General features: G+C 35.5%; 2 protein-coding genes across 3 annotated transcripts in view; one reads left to right on the top strand and one right to left on the bottom strand.

The window, feature by feature from the left end:
* Window positions 1-20,653, top strand: part of Megf8 (Multiple EGF like domains 8) — a 221,635-nt gene that overhangs the window by 81,567 nt on the left and 119,415 nt on the right. Inside the window, exon 3 of one of the 2 annotated variants that reach the window (XM_076415081.1) lies at window positions 2,103-2,166. The exons of the other annotated variant lie outside the window; for it this stretch is intronic. The gene's annotated coding sequence lies outside the window, so the exon portion shown is untranslated. The remainder of the gene's footprint in view (window positions 1-2,102; window positions 2,167-20,653) is intronic. 2 annotated transcript variants of the gene reach the window in all.
* LOC143203183 (uncharacterized) lies at window positions 1,968-4,663 on the bottom strand. Its single transcript, XM_076415317.1, has 3 exons — window positions 4,569-4,663; window positions 3,855-4,187; window positions 1,968-2,081 (listed from the first exon to the last, which is right to left on the bottom strand). The coding sequence occupies exons 2-3, from the start codon at window positions 4,152-4,154 to the stop codon at window positions 1,968-1,970; spliced, it is 414 nt and encodes a 137-aa protein (XP_076271432.1). The 5' UTR covers window positions 4,155-4,187; window positions 4,569-4,663.

Below are 20,653 nucleotides of genomic sequence, written 5' to 3'. Positions count from 1 at the left end.
ATGTTGCCTTAGTATATTATGCATGTATTATACATATAAACCTTCCTCTTGAATCACTCTATCTATTGAAAAAAACCGCATCAAAATCCGTTGCGTAGTTTTAAAGATTTAAGCGCACATAGGGATATAGGGACAGAAAAGGCGACTTTGTTTTATACTATGTAGTGATACATTCACCTCTAGTTATTTCCACTCTCATCCCCTTATCTTGGTATTGTCAGCATTGAATCATAATCCCACAACCAGAGAGATTCATTCACTCACTGTTACATTCTGAACTACTATTCAAGTAAATAATAAAGCTGTTATTCCAATTTCATTAACTCACAATTCCACCAGTTGTAAATTTCTTCTTCTCTGTGTCTGACGAAATTCATCCAAACCGAAAGTGAATTTCACTAATAAAATCAAATATACTCTAAGTCAATTAAACCAGGTGTATTTTCCGTTTGAATATTTCTTATGCACGTCCTTTCAAAACCCATTATTGCCTTCCATACAAAAAGACTTTTTCTTGATCTTTTGAAATAAAAAAAAAACAATACAATTAAACATATTTATTAATACAAATCTATTGCCTGGGCTCGAATACAATCAGTAAAAGACAATTTCTTTGATGAAATGAAGAATGAATGCATAATAACATGCACACGTCCGTGGGCCATTACTAGACAATAACCGAATTTTCCAAGAATGTTTCAAGGAAGCGTATTGTTCTCGCTCGTGTCTGTCGGAAGGGTCGTTTTATTAGTTGGGTTAATACCCAGAATTGAAAAGAAACCGTTCCGGAGTTAAAGGTAAAGACTAGAGTTGGGAACTATCGACTGAAAACACTCGAAACAGTCGATAGTCAAAAAACTAGCAAAATCAAATGCACGGTTCGACGGTTTTGTTTAATTGGTGATATCAGACGAAGATGTACGAACCCTTTCCTATATAAATTGTGAGAGGGGAAAGGACGTAGATGATTACCTGGAGCAGTTAATTTTATATGTGCTTATATTTCCCAACGGTAGTATAAGGGCACCTTGGTAGGAAAACGGAAGAGAGGGCCCATTACTCCACCTCAGGAAAGCCAGCTGCCGAAGGCCGGCCAAGAAGGAAAAACAGGCTCCCAAATCACAACCCAATCCGCTAGCCAAGCCGGCCACTCAATCTACCCAATCAAAAGCCAAGGCTAACGTACAGCCTTCGATTACAAAATTTGCCACCAGACCAGTGCAAAACAAGCCGACCACCAGGACGGCCCCAGAGCCACTACCGAAACAAGTTACCACAAGACCAACCCAGCCTGCGCAGGTAAGTAGCCAGGCCACTAAACAAATCCTAACCTCCACAGCAAAAACAGTGCCAACCGTTTCGGCGACTGTTTCTCAAACTCCCCCGAAGGAAAAAATTCCGCCTGTAGTGCTCCGTGACAAGTAGAGGTTCATGGAGCTCATTAGAATTACTAAGGCACAATCAATAGATATTATAACCCGAAACAAAAAGGAGGGCATTTTCTTATTCGTCGCCACAAGCGACGATTACCGTAAACTCACCACCCTGCTCGAGGAAAGGAATTACCCTTACCATTCCTTCTGTCATCCGGAGGAGAGAGCATTCCGGGTAATAATAAGAAACATCCCAGAATCACTCTGCATTGACGAGGTACGTGAACTTCTCTTTGATCAAGGCTTCCATCCCAAATTTGTGCAAAGATGGAAATTAAAATCCGGGATAGAACTAAAACCCTCGCGAAGAGCGACAGATCATATACAGACCAAACTCGGCGTCATCACGGTGAAGGTCGAGGTCCAGAGGGGAAACGGCCAGCCAGTGCAGTGTTTCAACTGCCAGCTTTTCGGGCACTCCAGCTCGTATTGCCGAGCCCCCCCACGGTGCGTCAAATGTGCCGGGCATCACGACACTAGATCCTGTACCAAAATCCCAGAAGCACCTCCAAAGTGCAGCAATTGCGGTGAAATTCATACCGCAAACTTCACCGGTAGCAGCTGCCGTCCTGCTCCAAGAAAACCAAAAATTCCGACGGAATCCAGGCCTCCCAAGGTTCTGCATGGAGTAACCAAGGTGGCAGGAAGCTAGCTCAAAAAAAAAGGTAGTATAAGCGAGACGGATACGTTTTTTTTTTTTTTTTTTTTTTTGTTCTGGCCTAAAAACCAGGCGGTGGAATGCATGACGCATACCTGGTCGCGGAGACTTGCCCTGGAGTGACAAGTTGGACCGGGTTATGTGGGACTGCCTCTGGGCTTACCAATACACTAAACCGAAACCGCCTCACAGTTGACCCCTGTGGATCACTACTGCTACTGCATTAAATTTGGGGATATGGCACCCGCTGATCGGGCAGCCGTTATTGGGCACGAGAGCCCGGCGATTCTATTGATTCGCGAACCTGAGTTAACACACAACTGGGTACTGTTGTATGGGGGCAAAAGTTATGACTGTAGCGACGGATGAGGTCGTTTCAGCCTGGAAAAGGGGGAGAGCTTAGCGGTGACGCGGTGCTAAGCTCCCAGCATGTCGACCAGCTCGCGAACAAGCGCGTTTTCAGAAGAACTTGAGCTGAGTTGTTGTTTGTGGAATGATTGAGATATGAAGTGCTTGATTTCTGGAGTGTCAGTTTCCCTATGGATTTGATTATTTCTGACAAACCATGGAGCGTTTAATATTCTCCTGAGGAGCTTATTTTGGAAAACTTGAAGCCGTTTGACCTGGTTGGGTGTAACAAACTTGAAGTAGACATTAGATCCGTAGAGGAGTACGGACCGAATTAACATCTTGTAAAATAAGCATTTGATGGAGATGGGAAGCCTGCTAGAAGGGCAGATCAGAGGAGATAGCAGGTTTGCTATCCCCGAACCTTTTTGGATTGCTTTCTGGATTTGGGAATGCCAACCGAACCGCCGGTCGAAGTGAAGACCTAGGTACGTGACGTTATCCAGCCATGGAATTATTGCGGTGCCGATCTTAAGTTGCGAGACGCGCAGTGCGTAACGCTTCTTGTGGAAAATGATGGCCTGGGTTTTCAGGGGGTTGATTTGCAACCTCCAGAATTTGAACCACTTGACCGCATGATCGAGCTGCTTCTGTAAACGCTCATGAATTGTAACTTCGAACCTGGCGGCCGTGAAGAAAGCAGTGTCGTCAGCGTAAAAGGCGACGTCAATATGCTCTTTTCTCGGCATATCTGAAATAAAGAGATTAAATAAGGCTGGGGCCAGCGGGGAACCTTGAGGTACGCCAGCATCGATTTGTTTACGACTGGAAAGTGACGCCCTGATCTTGACCTGGAAAGATCTGTCCGAGAGATAGGACTTGATGAGAGCGGTTAGGTCTTCTGGGAGGCCTAACCGCACGCACTTTGCGAACAATCCGTCGTGCCAGACCTTGTCGAAGGCTTTGGTTAGGTCCAGAAGAACTGCTCCAAGCTTTTTACGTTGGTCAAGAGCATGATGGATGTGTGCAGCCAGACGGAAAGCTTGATGGACGGATGAGTGGTGAGCGCGAAAGCCGAATTGTTCATCTGGAATGATGTTGTTTTCCTTTGTGAAAGAGTTGAGAGCGTAGAGTATTGCCCTCTCGGCAAGCTTCGAAATGGCGCTGAGAAGGCTGATAGGCCTGTAATCAGATGGAGATGATTTTGCTCCTTTCTTGGGTATAACCGCTATATGTGCGTGTTTCCAAGACGCCGGGAAGTGTTGCAGTCTCATGATGGAGTTAATAATGTTTGCCAGTTCTGCGAGTTGCTTATGCGGGAGCTTTTTTAACTGGGTAATCGATATTCCATCGAAACCTGGAGATTTTTTGGTTTGAAGTTTGCCGATCATAGTCTGTAGAGACTTTGGAGATACACAATGGTTGAGAAGAAAGGCGGGGGTTACTGGTCTTTTGACGGAGTTGGATTCGTTGATGACAGTGTCAATGTCTTTAGTTTTAGTGTTCTGTGCGGGTGGGAGGCATTTCATTTGAGCTTCGTAGGTCTCTGCAAGGAGCTCGACTTTTTCTTGGTCAGTGACTGCAAAATTTCCTGTAACCGCTGACTTCAGGGGAGGGATGACATTGTGCGTCTTCCCCACGAGGCATTTGGAGACACGCCAGAAGGAAGGGGGGCCATCCAGCCTTTGGTCCGCGAGAAATGAGTTCCATTTCATTGCTCGCCAAGTCGAGACGGCCGCCCTTACCCTCTTGCATGCTCTGTTCGCCTCCCTTTTGTCTGCAGCATCAAGGGTGAATCGAGCTAATCTGCATAAACCGTTTTTGATGCGAATTTCACGTTTAAGAGAAGCGGGAAGATTGTTTTTCCACGGCTGGGGTTGTGATGAAATTTTGACTGTGGAAGATTCGTGAGCAGACTGAATATCGCGAGTTAGCTTGAGTACGGCTTCCTCGAGGTGTTCTGGTGTGTTAATTTTCGGAATTGGATCGGATTTCAGGAGAAGAGATTGGTAGTTTTTCCAGTCGGTTTTTTTCCTGAATCTTGTTAGTGGGACTTGAGTGGTGGCGCAGTTTCCGAGTTTGAGAAGGATCGGACGATGATCAGAGTCTAGTTCGTCAAGGACTCGAACTTCGGAATCGCGATTTACGTCTTGAAGAATAAAGAAATCAAGGATTCTTGCTGCGCCTTGAGAGACTGTACTAGGGTGATGGGTGGGTTCATCTGGCAAGGCAAGACCGTAGCCCAGATCTGCACTTAGAGCTACGATGGCGTTACCTGCGGGATTCGCTCTGGAGCACCCCCAGGTGGGGTGGTGGGCGTTGAAGTCGCCACCTATTATTTTCGGAAATTATCCTTCGACGAGTGATCGGTATTCGGCATAGTTGAATGCAGAAGATTTCCTGTACAGGGATGTAATCACGAAGGGACGTTCTTGGATATCGATTTTAATGGAGGTTGTTTCGAAGTTGTTTACTGATAACGATGGAAGGAGCTCGTGTTTGACTCCTTTTCTGACGAGAATGGCGGTTCCACCGCCTCGACCCGGAGTTCTATCGTTTCTGTAGACAAAAAAGTGTTCGAAAGAGAGACGATGCGAAGGTTTCAGGAAAGTTTCCTGGATGAGCACGATGTCGACGTCATAGAATGTTATGACGTCCTCCAATTCCGCTTGCTTTCCGCGTAAGCTATTTGCATTCCATGTCATCAGTATAAGAGATTTCGGAACAGCCATTTCGAAGAGTTAAAGGCTGCTGAAAGTTATAGAGACAGGTAAGTGTTGCCGCTTAGGCGGCGAGATTTGGAAAAAGACGAGCAAGTTGGTGAGCCAGGGCGATCACTTGTAGGAAAGCCTGCGGGTCAGTAAACGCCTGCATTGTGGAGTTAAGGTCCGGTGTATTGGTTGGAGCAGGAGTTTGAGTTGGAGCAGGCTGGGTAGCGCTGGCTAATTTTTGGGCTAGCTTTCTGCCACCTTGGTTACTCCATGCAGAACCTTGTGGAGGTCTGGTTTCGGTCGGAATTTTTGGTTTTCTTGGAGCAGGACGGCAGGTGCAACCGCTGAAGTTTGCGGTATGAGTTTCACCGCAGTTGCTGCACTTTGGAGGTGCTTCTGGGATTTTGGTACAGGATCTAGTGTCGTGATGCCCGGCACATTTGACGCACCGTGGGGGGGCTCGGCAATATGAGCTGGAGTGCCCGAAAAGCTGGCAGTTGAAACACTGCACTGGCTGGCCGTTTCCACTCTGGACCTCGACCTTCACTGTGATGACGCCGAGTTTGGTCATATATATGATCTGTCGCTCTTCGCGAGGGACAACTACCTGAACAATTGGTAGTTCTATCCCGGATTTTAATTTCCATCTTTGCACAAATTTGGGATAGAAGCCTTGATCAAAGAGAAGTTCACGTACTTCGTCAATGCAGAGTGATTCTGGGATGTTTTTTATTATTACCCGGAATGCTCTCTCCTCCGGATGACAGAAGGAATGGTAAGGGTAATTCCTTTCCTCGAGCAGGGTAGTAAGTTTACGGTAATTGTCGCTTGTGGCGACGAATAAGAAAATGCCGTCCTTTTTATTTCGGGTTATAATGTCTATTGATTGTGCCTTAGTAATTCTAATGAGCTCCATGAACCTCTTCTTATCACGGAGCACTATAGGCGGAATTTTTTCCTTTGGGGGACTTTGAGAAACAGTCGCCGAAACGGTTGGCACTGTTTTTGCTGTGGAGGTTAAGACTTGTTTAGTGACCTGGCTACTTACCTGCGCAGGCTGGTCTTGGGTTGGTCTTGTGGTAACTTGTTTCGGTACTGGCTGTGGGGCCGTCTTGGTGGTCGGCTTGTTTTGCACTGGTCTGGTGGCAAATTTTGTAATCGAAGGCTGTACGTTAGCCTTGGCTTTCGATTGGGTAGATTTAGTGGCTGGCTTGGCTACCGGATTGGGTTGTGATTTGGGAGCCTGTTTTCCCTTGTTGCCGGCCTTCGGCAACTGGCTTTCCTGAGGTGGAGTGACGGGCCCTCTTTTCCTTTTTCCCACCAAGGTGAAACCGTCTTCTGAGTCTTCAGTTTGGTCTAAGTGTTGTGTCGGTTTAGCTGGTGTCTGGGACTGAATTTCTATGGCAGCGGGAATCTTTACTTCCATGGCATCTCTTTGATGCTTCATGAATTGTGTTATCGTAGCTGTGAGAGTTTTTATTTCTTCCTTGAGCTCTTCGGAAGCCTTTTCGCTCTTTTCCAGCTTTTCCGTCTGTTTGTTCAGGGCGTCTGTTTGGGCTTTTGCGAACGTTTTAAGGTCAGCTATCTGCTTTCGCAGGTCTTCGTTCTGTTTTCTCAATTCCGTTATAAGCACTTCTCGGCTGTCTTCTGAAGATGGTCCATTTGAATTTGAAACACTGGGATTATGTTCAGGAGGCGACGTCGGCTCTGACGTACATGACGCCATTGCCTTGTCTGTAAAAACGCCTTTTCGGCGCTTACAGACGCTTTTTTTTTTTTACGTAGGCACTGGTGAAACGTGATAACGGGTCGACCGTCTTAAGGAAAGTGAGACGGATATGTACATATTCCTTCACGTACTAATTTTGAAAAAGCAAAGGAAAAAAAATGGTTACTGAATACTATTAACATGCAATTAACAATTTCATTATACGAATTGTAACGAGATATTCATTTACGATCTGTAAAAAGGAATGGAATTTTTCTAAGAAATGGAATAAAACCCCACAAATGTTTTATCGTATTCTAATATGTTAATTGCTATTTTCAAATAATATACTATAATAAACTAAAATAAATATAGACAATAGAACTTAAACATATACCTAATCATATAAAAAAAACTAATTCATGATAAAATTAAAAATGATCGCACAATAACTACTAGAGCTTTTTTAAATAAAATAAATATTTTATTTGTTATTGAATGGAAATATTTTTTAACTGTTACCTATTATTGCCATAAAAACAGTCAACAGTATTTTACCCTTTATCAATCACAATTTACAATAATCTTGTTACCCTATTACATTAACAGTTTTGAGAAATATCATTCCAAAATGCTGTATGTTAATATACAACATATTGTTATTTACAAGAAAACTACAAAAAAAAACATAAAACTATATATATTACATATAAATTTATGTAACCATAAATTGGGTACATTTTACGACAGAGCCAGGACTTTAAAAATAAGTCGAATGAAACTAGTAAAACCAAAAATAGTAACTACAAGTACACGACTGAAACATTCGATAGTATATAGTAACAAAATCAATCGGACCAAAAATAGCGACTGAAAACAGTCGACTGAAACAGTCGACTGAAACAGTCACTGGTAGAAAGTAGTAAAATTAGTCGAACCAGAAATAGCGATTGAAACAGTCGATAGTAAGAAGTAGTCAATTACTAAATTTATTCGATAGTTCTCAACATTAGAAAATATCTATATCTCCAGGTAAAAACGACGAGAGGTTTAATATTTTAAATTCATTGGTTCGCGTACACAGATTTTTCTGAATTTCTTGAACTATTAATAAAAATAAGATTCATGTCAACATTAACCATTTGCTATCATTAGATCTAACTGTTTCTTTTCATTTTGGGTAGTATTTTTAGTTGTACATCATTGTAATAATTTTTACCATTTCAAGTCTTTTCCCGTTAATATTTCTAATGTACTTGTATTACCCAAAAATATAATGAAGAAATAACAACAATTTTTGAAATTTTATCTTGTAGATCATTATGGATTAGACAATTATGAGAAGCTGAAAATTTATGAGCTTTTTAAATATCTCTCAAAATAACTGATATTTCATTATTATGATAAAATCTAGGAATTCAATAAAAGAGATAGGCTGAAGATATACAAACACGAATAAAGCACTTTAAATGTTTTACCAAGTAGGGTTGCTGGTCACCGAAAAAATATCGATATTTTTTCGTTTTCGATAAAGATACGCCACAAGATCATCCAAAATAAAATTAGGACGTCTACAGAACACAATGGTTAGAGCGAGACTGAGTTAAACGTCACATAACCAAGAAGGAGCGCAATCAACATGGTAGCGGGATTTTTGCCCCATCGGTTATATTTCTGGCTCCATACACTCTAATAGGTTCAAAAAATTCTCTGAAAAATCTTGGTTAATTTCTTAAACAGATATGACTTGGAAATTCAGCCAAAATAGATTTTTTTAAGGAAATAAATCCTCTTAAAGTAGCAATTAACATTTTAATTCACAACAGTATAACAAATATTTTGTAATTATCTAAATCGGTCCTAATTAACTACCTTACCTTTTATACCATAACTATTATGTTTCAAACAGATAGGTTATACTCAAATTAATATTTTCACCACTATCACTTATGTAGTGATAAGAAGAAGGTTAACTTTCTGTAAAAAAAAAATCTATACATGTAATAAGCATATAATTAATAGATAATTGTATATGTACCTCGAAACAACAATAACAGGTCAAATTCAAAAGTCCCCGGCCTGACACGTAGATGGCGCTACTAGAATTAAATCCATATGTTTTTTTAGTTAACCCTAAGCCTCAAAATATACGTGTATAAATTTGACAGCTATCGGATCATTAGTTTGTGAATTACAGCATTTTGAGTGAAGCAACTTTTGTTATTGTAAAAAAATGGATAAAAAGGAATTTCGCGTGTTGATAAAATATTGCGCGAGCTCACTTTTGATTAAAAACAACGACGAGTTGATGATTCGGAGCAGTGTTTGAAGATGATCAAGCGTAATAAACCCGAGTTTTTTGCTCGATTTATGACAATGATGAAACATGGCTCCATCATTTCACTCCGAAGTCCAATCTACAGTCATCCGAGTAGACCACACACGATGAACCAGCTCCAAAGCGTGAGAAACGCAACAGTCGGCTAGCAAGGTTATGGCGTCTGTATTTTGGGATGCGCATGGAATAATTTTCATTGACTACCTCGAAAAAGGAAGGACCATCAACAGCGACTATTACATAGCGTTATTGGATCGTTTGAAGGACAAAATCGCCGAAAACGGCCGCATTTGAAGAAAAAGAAAGTGCTTCTTCAGTAAGACAATGCACCGTGTCACAAGTCAGTAAAGGCATGGCAAAACGATGGAAAAAATCCATCAATTGGGCTTCGAATTGCTTCCTCATCCACCATATTCTCCAGATCTGACCCCCAGCGACTATTTCCTGTTCTCAGATCTTAAAAGAATGCTCGCTGGGAAGAAATTTTCGTCAAATGAAGAGGTGATCGCCGAAACTGAGGCCTATTTTGAAGCAAAGGACAAATCGTACTACAAAAATGGTATCGAAAAGTTGGAGGGTCGCTATAATAAATGTATCACCCTTGAAGGTCATTATGTTGAATAAAAAAAACTAATTTTGCCAAAAAAATATGTTTTACTGTGGTAGGCCGGGAACTTTTCCTGTTATTGGATAGGCATTTACTCTAAGACCTGTCCATACAGGAAAGGTAATTCTGAATTCTTCACTAAAATATGTGTGACAGACACAGACAAAATGACGATGATAAATTTGTATTTTGATTAATCCAGATAATGTAGTATTATTTACCTTAAACGATGTTTCCTCTCTATAGTAGTACAGTTCACTATCAAGAAGCACTTCCCTCGATTTCCCCCCTTCCCCCCATCAGATTCTGACTTGGTTCCAATGGGACCACCTCGGAAGTGCACTCTTACGAATATAAAAAGAACTTTCAAAATGTGTTCATAATTGACGTCACAAATATAGATGACGTATGTACAAAGAAACTCTGAGTAGACTATATGTATATTTTGTTTCTTAAATATCGAAATTCCAATTAATCTGGGAATATATTTTAATGTACTCACAATTATGCGATATAATATACTCTTAATATATTCGATGTTAAGCACTGGTAACCTTTCTGAATATATCTTAGCTGTATAAAATATGTGCAAGTAATACCCAAGAGACCGTTCTGAATCAACAAATAGTTATTCCGCACCAGTGTATCATGACGAATCGTTGAGATATTCAAGCAGAGACCTTCAGACCCCGCTATAATAGCCCCGATATTTTTGTTTCTGTTCTTTAAGTTAAACGGACTTTACCAAAATCCTGAACGAACGTCTATTTATACTTTCGAATTACTGATATATACCTGTGGAATATTTAAGATTAGCATTGACATCGGGGCTTTTTATGGTCATAATCAGAGATTTATCTCGTTCATTGCTAAGAAAAATGAGTTTATGTCGATGTGAGACAGCAAAAGGAATGCCTGGCATCTGACTAATAAACGATGGAGGTACACCTGCAGGATGATGCTTTATATCTCGTAGTGTTGGAAAAGCGAAACTGTTACGTATTGGGTTAAAAATATACATATAGTATGTCCAAAGTTATTTTGTACATACGTCATCTAAATTCGGGACGTCAAAACGTCGCAATGTTGCCATATCAACTCTGAGTTTTAGTTCTGTTTGGCTTTGACATACATCAAAATTCTAATCTAAATAAAATAATTAAACAAAAGTACTGTTATCAAATAAAATTTATTTTAACATTATAATTTTAGTTTCATTGGAGAGCATATTTACCTTTTACGCTTAGTTCTTGTGTCGTTCGGTACAGTGTTTCCCTTTTACGCTTAGTTCTTGTGTCGTTCGGTACAGTGTTTCCTTGTATCACTGTATTTCTACTTAGTTTATTCTGTTAATACCTGTATACATCGTTCTTGATAAAACTAGATTTAACCACTGCGTTCTCCTTAATGCATTTGCCATATCTGCAAAACAGTTACTGTTCTTTCTCCCCTGGCACATTTTAACCAAATGTTCATGTATGTTCTGAACAATTACACACATATTTGTGCACATAGATCGATTACACTCTACTATAAGATTTCTTACAGTTATCATATATTAATTAAGTATTTTACTTGTTTCCATTCTGATCACTCTGTGTTAGACATTGGCAGCATTTAATTATACCATATTCAGATAGTTTCATTCAAGTGAATAAGTAAGCTGTTAACTTCCAATGTATCTAACATTTGTTCACAATTCCATCACAATTTCTTCAATTTTTTTTTAATGAGTTTTATCAAGTTCATCCAAACAAAAGGTGTTATTAACCATTCCTGTTTCCAGCACGAACTACAATACATCTACAATGAATTATTAATAAATATTATGACTAATACAACCTAATCAATTGTTATTCCAAAATTTACTTTTTTCCACCAACTTTAGTTGCCATGTGTGACCGTTGAGTATGTTGATCCCATTTTGAAATATCCATGTCTCGTCTAAGTACATACATTGAACTAATAAGCCTTCCTTAATTTTATTATGTTTTAAAAAAATTATTCATTTAAAAGCAATACCCGGAAGTTTCATTTGACCTCTTCGATGCTTTTTAGACTAACAGTTTCATTTGAAATAATTGTCTTAAATTATATATGTATTGAAAAATTGCTCACTGTTTTTATACATTTCATATGTTTGATCTCTGATAAAGCTAACATCAAGCTGATCTTGATTAGTCACTATTCACTTGATTTTTCTCGGTGAATTTAAGATCGATCTTTTATTTTTTGAGATATATCAGTGATTGTATCTATACTAATATTCAGTGCAGTTGCAACACGCTAAAAAATATTTTCAATAAAAATCGCAAATTAATATTTAACAGTAAAAATGCTGACCTCTAACGAATTTTACTGGCAAGAGGGGCTCCATTATCTCGTTCCTGTTCAAAGTAACTGGTTAGAGACGCAATCTGTTCAGTCTGGCTTCGGAATTTTCAATAAGAGTATTAATAAGCAGCGATATGGTTTCCTATTAACACAAGCAAAACATTAAAGTAACGTTTGCCGGTTTATAACCTCTTATTACATTGCTTTGAAGAATATTGCATACGTTTGACAACCGGACGACTTTGACAGGCTAGTTAGGTTACACGTTCGAACTTAGCAGACAGTATTGCATCTCTTTTTAACTAGAATAAAATAAGAAGGAAAATATTGTCTGATTCTAAAACGAATTTACAAATTTCGGAAGGCAACACATTAAAAATCTTGATGACGTATGTATACAATAACGTTGGATGGACTTTAGTGAAGATATTTTAATTCCCTATATATATATTTTTCTTTATATTTAAAATAGTCGTATTGTTACGAACAAACAAAACAAAAGGCAGTTTATTATTGTTTATTATTTGTTGATAACTAATTTTTAATTAATTAATTTCATTTTTATTGTATTTATTTCGATATAACAAGTTCTATCGCTACAATATTACAGTGTAATACTTCTTTTTTCTTGTTAGATAAGATATCGGCTGTTGGAACCAGTCGGAAACCATGACGAATCGCTGAAACATTCAGGTATAGAGATGCAGACGTCCCGGCCATAAGCGCGGCCGCCTCTTGTTATTTTCGGATTTCCGGCGGTGGTACACGGTAACATCCGGTAAACAACACCCAATAATAAAGATCTACTCATAGTTCCGGATATAGCGGCGGCCCAGTCGACTTATTTTTAATCAAAAGCGCGCTGTTGCCTTTTTGTCGTCTCCACAAGATTGAACGGTTGGACGGGAATATCTTTAGCCGAAGAATTACCGAATGTATAGACAGGGTTTGTTCAGCATTTCAATTACTTTATACTTGATTATTACTACATATTTTGTATTTGTTAATTACTTCCTAAAAATATAATTTACCATTTGATCTTGTGTAGTCCAATATAGTGAAGTGCATTTAATAGAAAAACAGTAGTTTTATTATAATTACATCGGAGACTAAGATAGGGTCGATGGTTCCTCCTATATACATATATATATATATATATATATATATATATATATATATATATATATATATATATATATTGTTATGTATTGGTTGTTACTCTAGTAACCTCTGTCTACTTAACTTTTCAATGCCTTTTATGGAGAACGATTTGCCTTTCCTTGCAAGATAGGGCTTGATTTTTCAAATCACTTTCCGTTTATTTGATCTATATCATTTTCAATGATGCTATTTTGATTTTTACCTTTTGTCATCAAATAATTCTTTGCGATTATTCATCGTTGCTTATTATTTTAAGAGTCAGGTATTATCCTGTCAATGATCCAATTTTCAGTCCACCTGTTAATATCCAATTGTCAAGGATATTTTGTTACAAACAGTAACACTTATTTGTAATAAATTTTTTATTAATACACTGCATTCTTTTTAATTAATTTATTATCATCGGTCAGTTGGTACTTGTTTGAATATACAGGCAGAACGAGTGTGAACAAACTAAAATTATATTAGTTTATTTAAGCTGACGTTAAAATTAAACGGTATACAGGGTCAGTGTTATCCCAGTAGTTTTAAGTATTAAGTTATCCCAGTAGTATTTTAAGGAGATATCTTGGATAACTTATATATATATATATATATATATATATATATATATATATATTGTTATGTATTGGTTGTTACTCTAGTAACCCTCTGTCTACTTTAATGTCTTATAAACCATATTAGATCGGCTGCAAGGTTGCAGTTAGAGGCATTTTGCTTTTGTAAAATCACAGCTAAAAGAGGGATTAATGAGAAGAACTGTCGCCTGAAATAAATAGAGCCATATTGATGTTACGCTACCACCCTAATTATTTGTTGCATGCCAGAAAGCATCACAACAGTTGAGATGTAAAAAGTTTAAAATCTTGCAATGTATTCCTTCAAGGCAATAATACTCGAATAGTACATTTAAAAATGTAGTGTTCATGAAAAGAAATTCTTCTATTACCGATTAATTAATAGGCTGAGTTGGACTGGTTATTCTACAACTGACTGTATTTTTTAATTTGTATTTTGAATTTTAAATAAAAAATAGTTAAATAATCTATTTTGTAATTTGTTTTTTAACTAAAACAAATGAAAGCATGTATTTTGCCCAGGCCTGTGTACAACAAGTATCCAAACGGTTTAAATTATTTCAAAATAATCGCAATTTTTCATTCATTTTATAATAAAGATCGTAACTCAGCTACTATAAAGTACTTTTAACAAAAAAATTGAACCGACTTCAATAAAATAAATAAGGAACTCACTAAAATGTATAAAATAATCAAACTTATATTTTTAACACAAAACAAAAACGTTTTATAACAAAATATGTACATAATAATCGTTGTAATAACTAAATAAAAATAAACAAAAACCTTATTTAACCTATCTACTACACGTAATATGTATTCTACTATATACACAGAATTTAGCTTAATACCTATGTAAACCTATTTATCTATTTACAAAACTAAAATTTTACTAAAATGTAAAAAATAATCAAACTTATATTTTTACCACAAAACAAAAATGTTTTATAACAAAATATGTACATAATAATCGTTGTAATAACTAAATAAAAATAAACAAAAACCTTATTTAACCTATCTACTACACGTAATATATATCCTACTATATACACAGAATTTAGCTTAATACCTATGTAAACATATTTATCTATTTACAAAACTAAACTTTTACTAAAATGTAATAAATGATCAAACTTATATTTTTACCACAAAACAAAAACGTTTTATAACAAAATATGTACATAATAATCGTTGTAATAACTAAATAATAATAAACAAAAACCTTATTTAACCTATCTACTACACGTAATATATATTCTACTATATACACAGGATTTAGCTTAATACCTATCTAAACCTATTTATCTATTTACAAAACTAAACTTTTACTAAAATGTAAAAAATAATCAAACTTATATTTTTACCACAAAACAAAAACGTTTATATTCTACTATATACACAGAATTTAGCTTAATACCTATCTAAACCTATTTATCTGTTTACAATATTATTTTAACTACTACTAACTTATCACTTTTTAGTTGGTACCAAGCAACAAATTAGATTTGTTTTGTTCGTAATTTTATTTTGTGTATATGTCACAAATTTATGTTATTAATTTTGTATTGTTTGGGCTCGGCATCGACTTCAAAATGATTAGTTAGTAGTAGTTAAAATAATACTGTAAATGATTGAACATATAGAATGTTTCAGGTGTCAGCTACCTACTCTAGATGATTTGACAAATATTCTAATCAAACTAGAACAACAAGAACTTCTTGCCCCCGTCTGGAATCCACCGTACCATCTCCGCGTGTGAGCTGAACGCTCTATCCATTACACCATAGAAGCAGTTGCCTGCATTATTTCTACGCCCTTTCATTGATATGGTTAGTGCTTAAAAAGCAAACTAAATGGCTTTTACACTGAACTACTTCCGATTTTCCATCCCTGCCTCCCAGCTTATCCTAACTTGGTTCCGATGGGATCACACCTGAAGTGCACTCTTTCGAAAAAAAAGGAACTTTGAAAATCGGCCCATAATTGACGGAGAGATCGGCAAACAAACATTAAAAAATTATATACATCCGAGCATAGAACCCCCTCTTTTTTTGTTAAAAGTTATTTTATTAGAAGTTATATGTTATATCGTTCAATAATCATTTCTTTTCATATAATAAAATAGTTTTTAAAATAAAATAAACATACGTTCTATTGAATCCTAATAATAATATTTGTAACAGCATTATTTATTCTTAAAAAAAAACTGTTAAAATGTATCATTTACTTGTTGAAACCTGTCGCGGACAAATTCCACTCGAGTTCAACGCGTTCACACATGTTTCGATTCCGGATCATCAACAATCGTCGTTATTTACAAATTTAGAAATGGATTTAACATTTTGATATTGCTTTTAATACATTTTTTTCTTAGTATTAAATGCCTTGCAAACGTTTTCGATAAATCGTATAATATGAAAATAATAAGTCAATTCAAAAGCCCCTACCTGACACATAGATGGTGATACTAGAATTAAATCCATATGTTTTTTAGTTATCCCTAACCCTCAAAAGATGCTTGTATAAATTTGACAGCTGTCGGATCATTAGTTTGTGAATTATAGCATTTTGAGTGAAGCAACTTTTGTTATTGTGAAAAAATGTATAAAAGGAATTTCGCGTCTTGATAAAATATTGCTTTTTGAAGGGAAAAAATACAGCTGAATCAAAAACTTGGCTTGATGCCGAGTTTCCGGACACTGCCCCAGGAAAAATCAATCATCAAGGATGGTATGCTAAGTTTAGACGTGGTGAAATGAGCACCGAAGACGGTGAATGCAGTGAACGCTCAAAAAAGATTGTCACCAGCGAAAACATTCACAAAATGATTTTGAATATAGGCTGGAGCAATTTGACATGAAAAATTTGACATCTTCACCATAAAATCCATCTAAAATAAATTCATTTTATAGTGTTATCGTTATGGGAAAGGTAAAAAATGTTGGCATTTTTTGCATATATATATAATAATAAAAATTGGTAATTATTTGCGATTTCCAGGTTTATTGCTGTTTTTTCCATGAAAATAATCACACTATGTTTCGTCAAAATCAAATTAAAACAAATGAAATAGTGAAATGTAAAGTTTTGTCCCGGCCAACTTTTTTCCAGATTTTGCTCCACCTGATTACAATTTATTTCGGTTTCAACCTCTTGTGGAATAATTTAACATTAGTTAAGTAGATAATATTTTATTGATAATAGGTAGAGAATCTTTATCTTTAACCTATATATTAACGAAGTTTAACCGAGTATATTTTTATATTATACCGGCGATAAACAATTAGGTTCTTCGAGAAAATATGTAAAGTGATTTCTTCGAGCCATCATCATTAATCAAATGACGACAAGGCGAATGGAAGTAGCACGAAGAAAGAAAAATGAAGAGGACCATAACGAATGTGAAAGTTTGATTGACAACATAATGGGGGCGTTAAAATATATTGTAGGTATTATGTAGTTGTATCGAAATATGAAACGGATGCCCATTGTTGTATAACGAGAAATAGTCACTTACTAACTGAAAATTATATGATAAAATCTATATATAAGTGTATAAAGAATCTTCAGTTGCAGTGCTCCACCGTTGAAATGTTTAACTTGGTAAAACGTTAAAATAAAAGATGTATTTGTCTACGAACAAGTCAAAGACATTTTTTAAAACTTAACACTGGATATAGATATATACAATTATACCAATAAAATATTTTTAACAAAAAAATTGAGCCGACAAAAATTAAATAAGGAACTTATTAGAAATTAAAAATTAATCAAACTTAGATTTTTAACACAAAATAAAAAACATTTTAACGCTAAATATGTACGTAATAATCGTTGTAAAATCTAAATAAAAATAAACCAAAATCTTATTTAACCTATCTACTACATGTATTTTCTATTCTGCTACATACACACAATTTAGCTCAATACCTACCTAAACCTATTTATGTATTTACAATTTTATTTTAACTACTACCAACTGACCAGTTTGAAGTCGGTGACACATACTGGCTATGAGAGGCTAGGACCCTTACAGAAAAATGTAGGCAGATGAAATATGACATTAAAAAATATGGAATGATAATAAATAAATAAAAAATGTAGTAATGACAAGAAGTAATAAATAACCATATTGAAAGTGTAAAAATATAAAAGTGTTTTTGATCAAATATAATAAAATAAAATTATAATATTGGAATATGAGATATAATATGGATGTATAATAAATAACAAACACGCTAAAATTTAAAAAGTAATCAAACTTAGATTTTTAACACAAAACAAAAATGTTTTAAAATGTGTATACGTAGATTTCTATATAAACCAAAACACATTTATTCGAACGCTTGCTTAACTTTTAAATGTCTTTTATGTAGAACGATTTGCCTTTCTTTGTAAGATAGGGCTTGATTTCTCAAATATCTTTCCGTTTATTTGATCTATATCATTTTCAATGATGCTATTTTAATTTTTACCTTTTGTCATCAAATAATTCTTTGCGATTATTCATCGTTGCTTATTCTTCTAAGAGTCAGGTATTATCCCGTCAGTGATCCAATTTTCAGTCCACCTGTTAATATCCAATTTTCAAGGACATTTTATTACAAACAGTAACACCTATTTGTAATAATTTTTTTATCAAAGCACTAAATTCTTTTTAATTAATTTATTATTATTGGTCAGTTGGTACTTGCTTGAATATACAGGCAGAACGAGTGTGAACAAACTAAAATTAAATTAGTTTATTTAAGCTAACGTTAAAATTAAACACTATACAGGGTCAGTATTGTCCCAGTAGTTGTGTTACTTCTACGTTTTTGTGATTTAGTGACTTTATTTCGTATTTTAAGGAGATATCTTGGATAACTTCGTAAATTCATTTGAAATCATAATGTAGTTAAGTACAATTAGTAGGTTTTACAGGTCATATAATAGAACAGCTGATAGGTTAGAACCCTTATAGAAAAATGTAGGCAGATGAAATATGATATTAAAACATATGGAATGATAATGAGTAAAGGCAAAACCTAGTAATGACATAGTAATGAGAGAACCAGGAGTAATAAATAATCAATCAATATTGAGGGTGTAAAAATAGATCAACTAAAGCATTTAAGTATCTGGTAATAGAAATCGAGTAATGAAAATAAAGTAATCATTAGAAAAACCATGAATTTATACTTCAATATAAGCAGCAAATTAATTAGTAACTTAACTTAAATATCAAGCAAAAATAAAATAAAGTGTAGGAAGCAATTTACAGACCAATTAAAAGATATAAAATTGTTTTTGATCAAATATAATAAAATAAAAGTAAAATGTTGGAATATGAGATATAATATGCAGTACAAGTTCTTCCAAAATTACAGTGAACAATCGAATAAATCGAACGAAACCCTATAAAAATTATAATAAAACTAAATGTATAAGAATGTTCAGATTTTAAATGCCATAACGTTTCGACATGTTTAAAACGCAGGTTAATCTGGGTCTAAATAAAAAGCCAAACATTTCGCATATGAAGCTCGGAAAGAAAACGATGAGGGCTTTCGACAGGAAGGGTCACGTCTATAAAGCGTCAGTTTAAAAGGGGACTCGATTTATTGTCTGGTTGAATCATACCCTCATGACGAAATAGTGACTCATTGGTGAGTTGTTACCCTATTCTTGCACACTGTTATGAAACAACGGACTAGATTATTTAATTAGGTCCTATGATATAGTGCGTTTTAGTTTATTATTATCATGTTATTGTGTATTATAAGGGCTGGATTACTAATAAGATGCTGTGATTTTTTAATAGATAAAAATAGAACTGATTTAGGATATGTTTTGCCTATAATTTTATTTATTATATTTTTTAATAAAATTTAAAATGCATTAATATTCACCCAATAAATGTATTTTGTGACAAATAATGAAAATTACACAATTTTTAATGCTTCTGACTAGAAGTATGACTAAAATGTGTAACAATAAGTCCCAATCAGTCCACCTAATATATTCTTCTAGAAATTCGATCAAATTACTCAATATACCAACGCTAAATAATAAATCATGAAAATATTTTTAACAATAAAATTGAACCAACTTCAAAAAATAAATGAGGAACAAAAATAAATCCGACAAGGGGTCCAGTCCCAGTCACGCCAGTAACCAGGCTGGGTACGAACGGATGTCTTTTGGGATGATTTCTAAAGTTGGTCACTAGCCAGTCGGTGGGCCTAATGCTGAAGACCGTGATTCGGAGCCTGTAGGTCCAATCCAGATAAAACCCATAGTTGGTTTAAATATTTTAACACAAAACAAAAAAGTTTTAAAATAAAATATATTTTCGATGCAAAATCAAAATAATGTATGATTTTGTGTTATCTGACTGCCTCTGTGGTATCTGTTGCGTTAATCTCCTCCAAGAGTGATACAATATAAGTGGATCTCTACATAAACCAAAACACATTCACTCGAACGCTTCCTTAACTTTTCAATGCCTTTTATGGAGAACGATTTGCCTTTCCTTGCAAGATAGGGCTTGATTCTTTAAATCACTTTCCATTTATGTTGATTTATATCATTTTCAATGATGCTATTTTGATTTTTACCTTTTGTCGTCAAATAATTCTTTGCGATTATTCATCGTTGCTTATTCTTCTAAGAGTCAGGTATTATCCTGTCAACGATCCAATTTTCAGTCCACCTGTTAATATCCAATTTTCAAGGATATTTTATTACAAATAGTAATACTTATTTGTAATAATTTTTTATCAATTTTTATCAATT

Source organism: Rhynchophorus ferrugineus, unplaced genomic scaffold (assembly GCF_030347505.1).
Source record: "Rhynchophorus ferrugineus isolate W39M unplaced genomic scaffold, kcgeb_rfMv2 rfM9, whole genome shotgun sequence".
NCBI classification, from domain to species: Eukaryota; Metazoa; Arthropoda; class Insecta; order Coleoptera; family Curculionidae; genus Rhynchophorus; species Rhynchophorus ferrugineus.
The sequence above is the reverse complement of the archived record's forward strand: the minus strand, read 5'-3'. Positions and strand labels throughout refer to the sequence as shown.

Coding starts and splice junctions, on each gene's coding strand:
- LOC143203183 (XM_076415317.1), bottom strand. CDS start 4,154: ATGAAATGGAACTCATTTCTCGCGGACCAAAGGCTGGATGGCCCCCCT. Junction 2,082..3,854: donor CCTTTCTTCTCAACCATTGT/GTATCTCCAAAG, acceptor TTTTTGAGCTAG/CTTCCTGCCACCTTGGTTAC.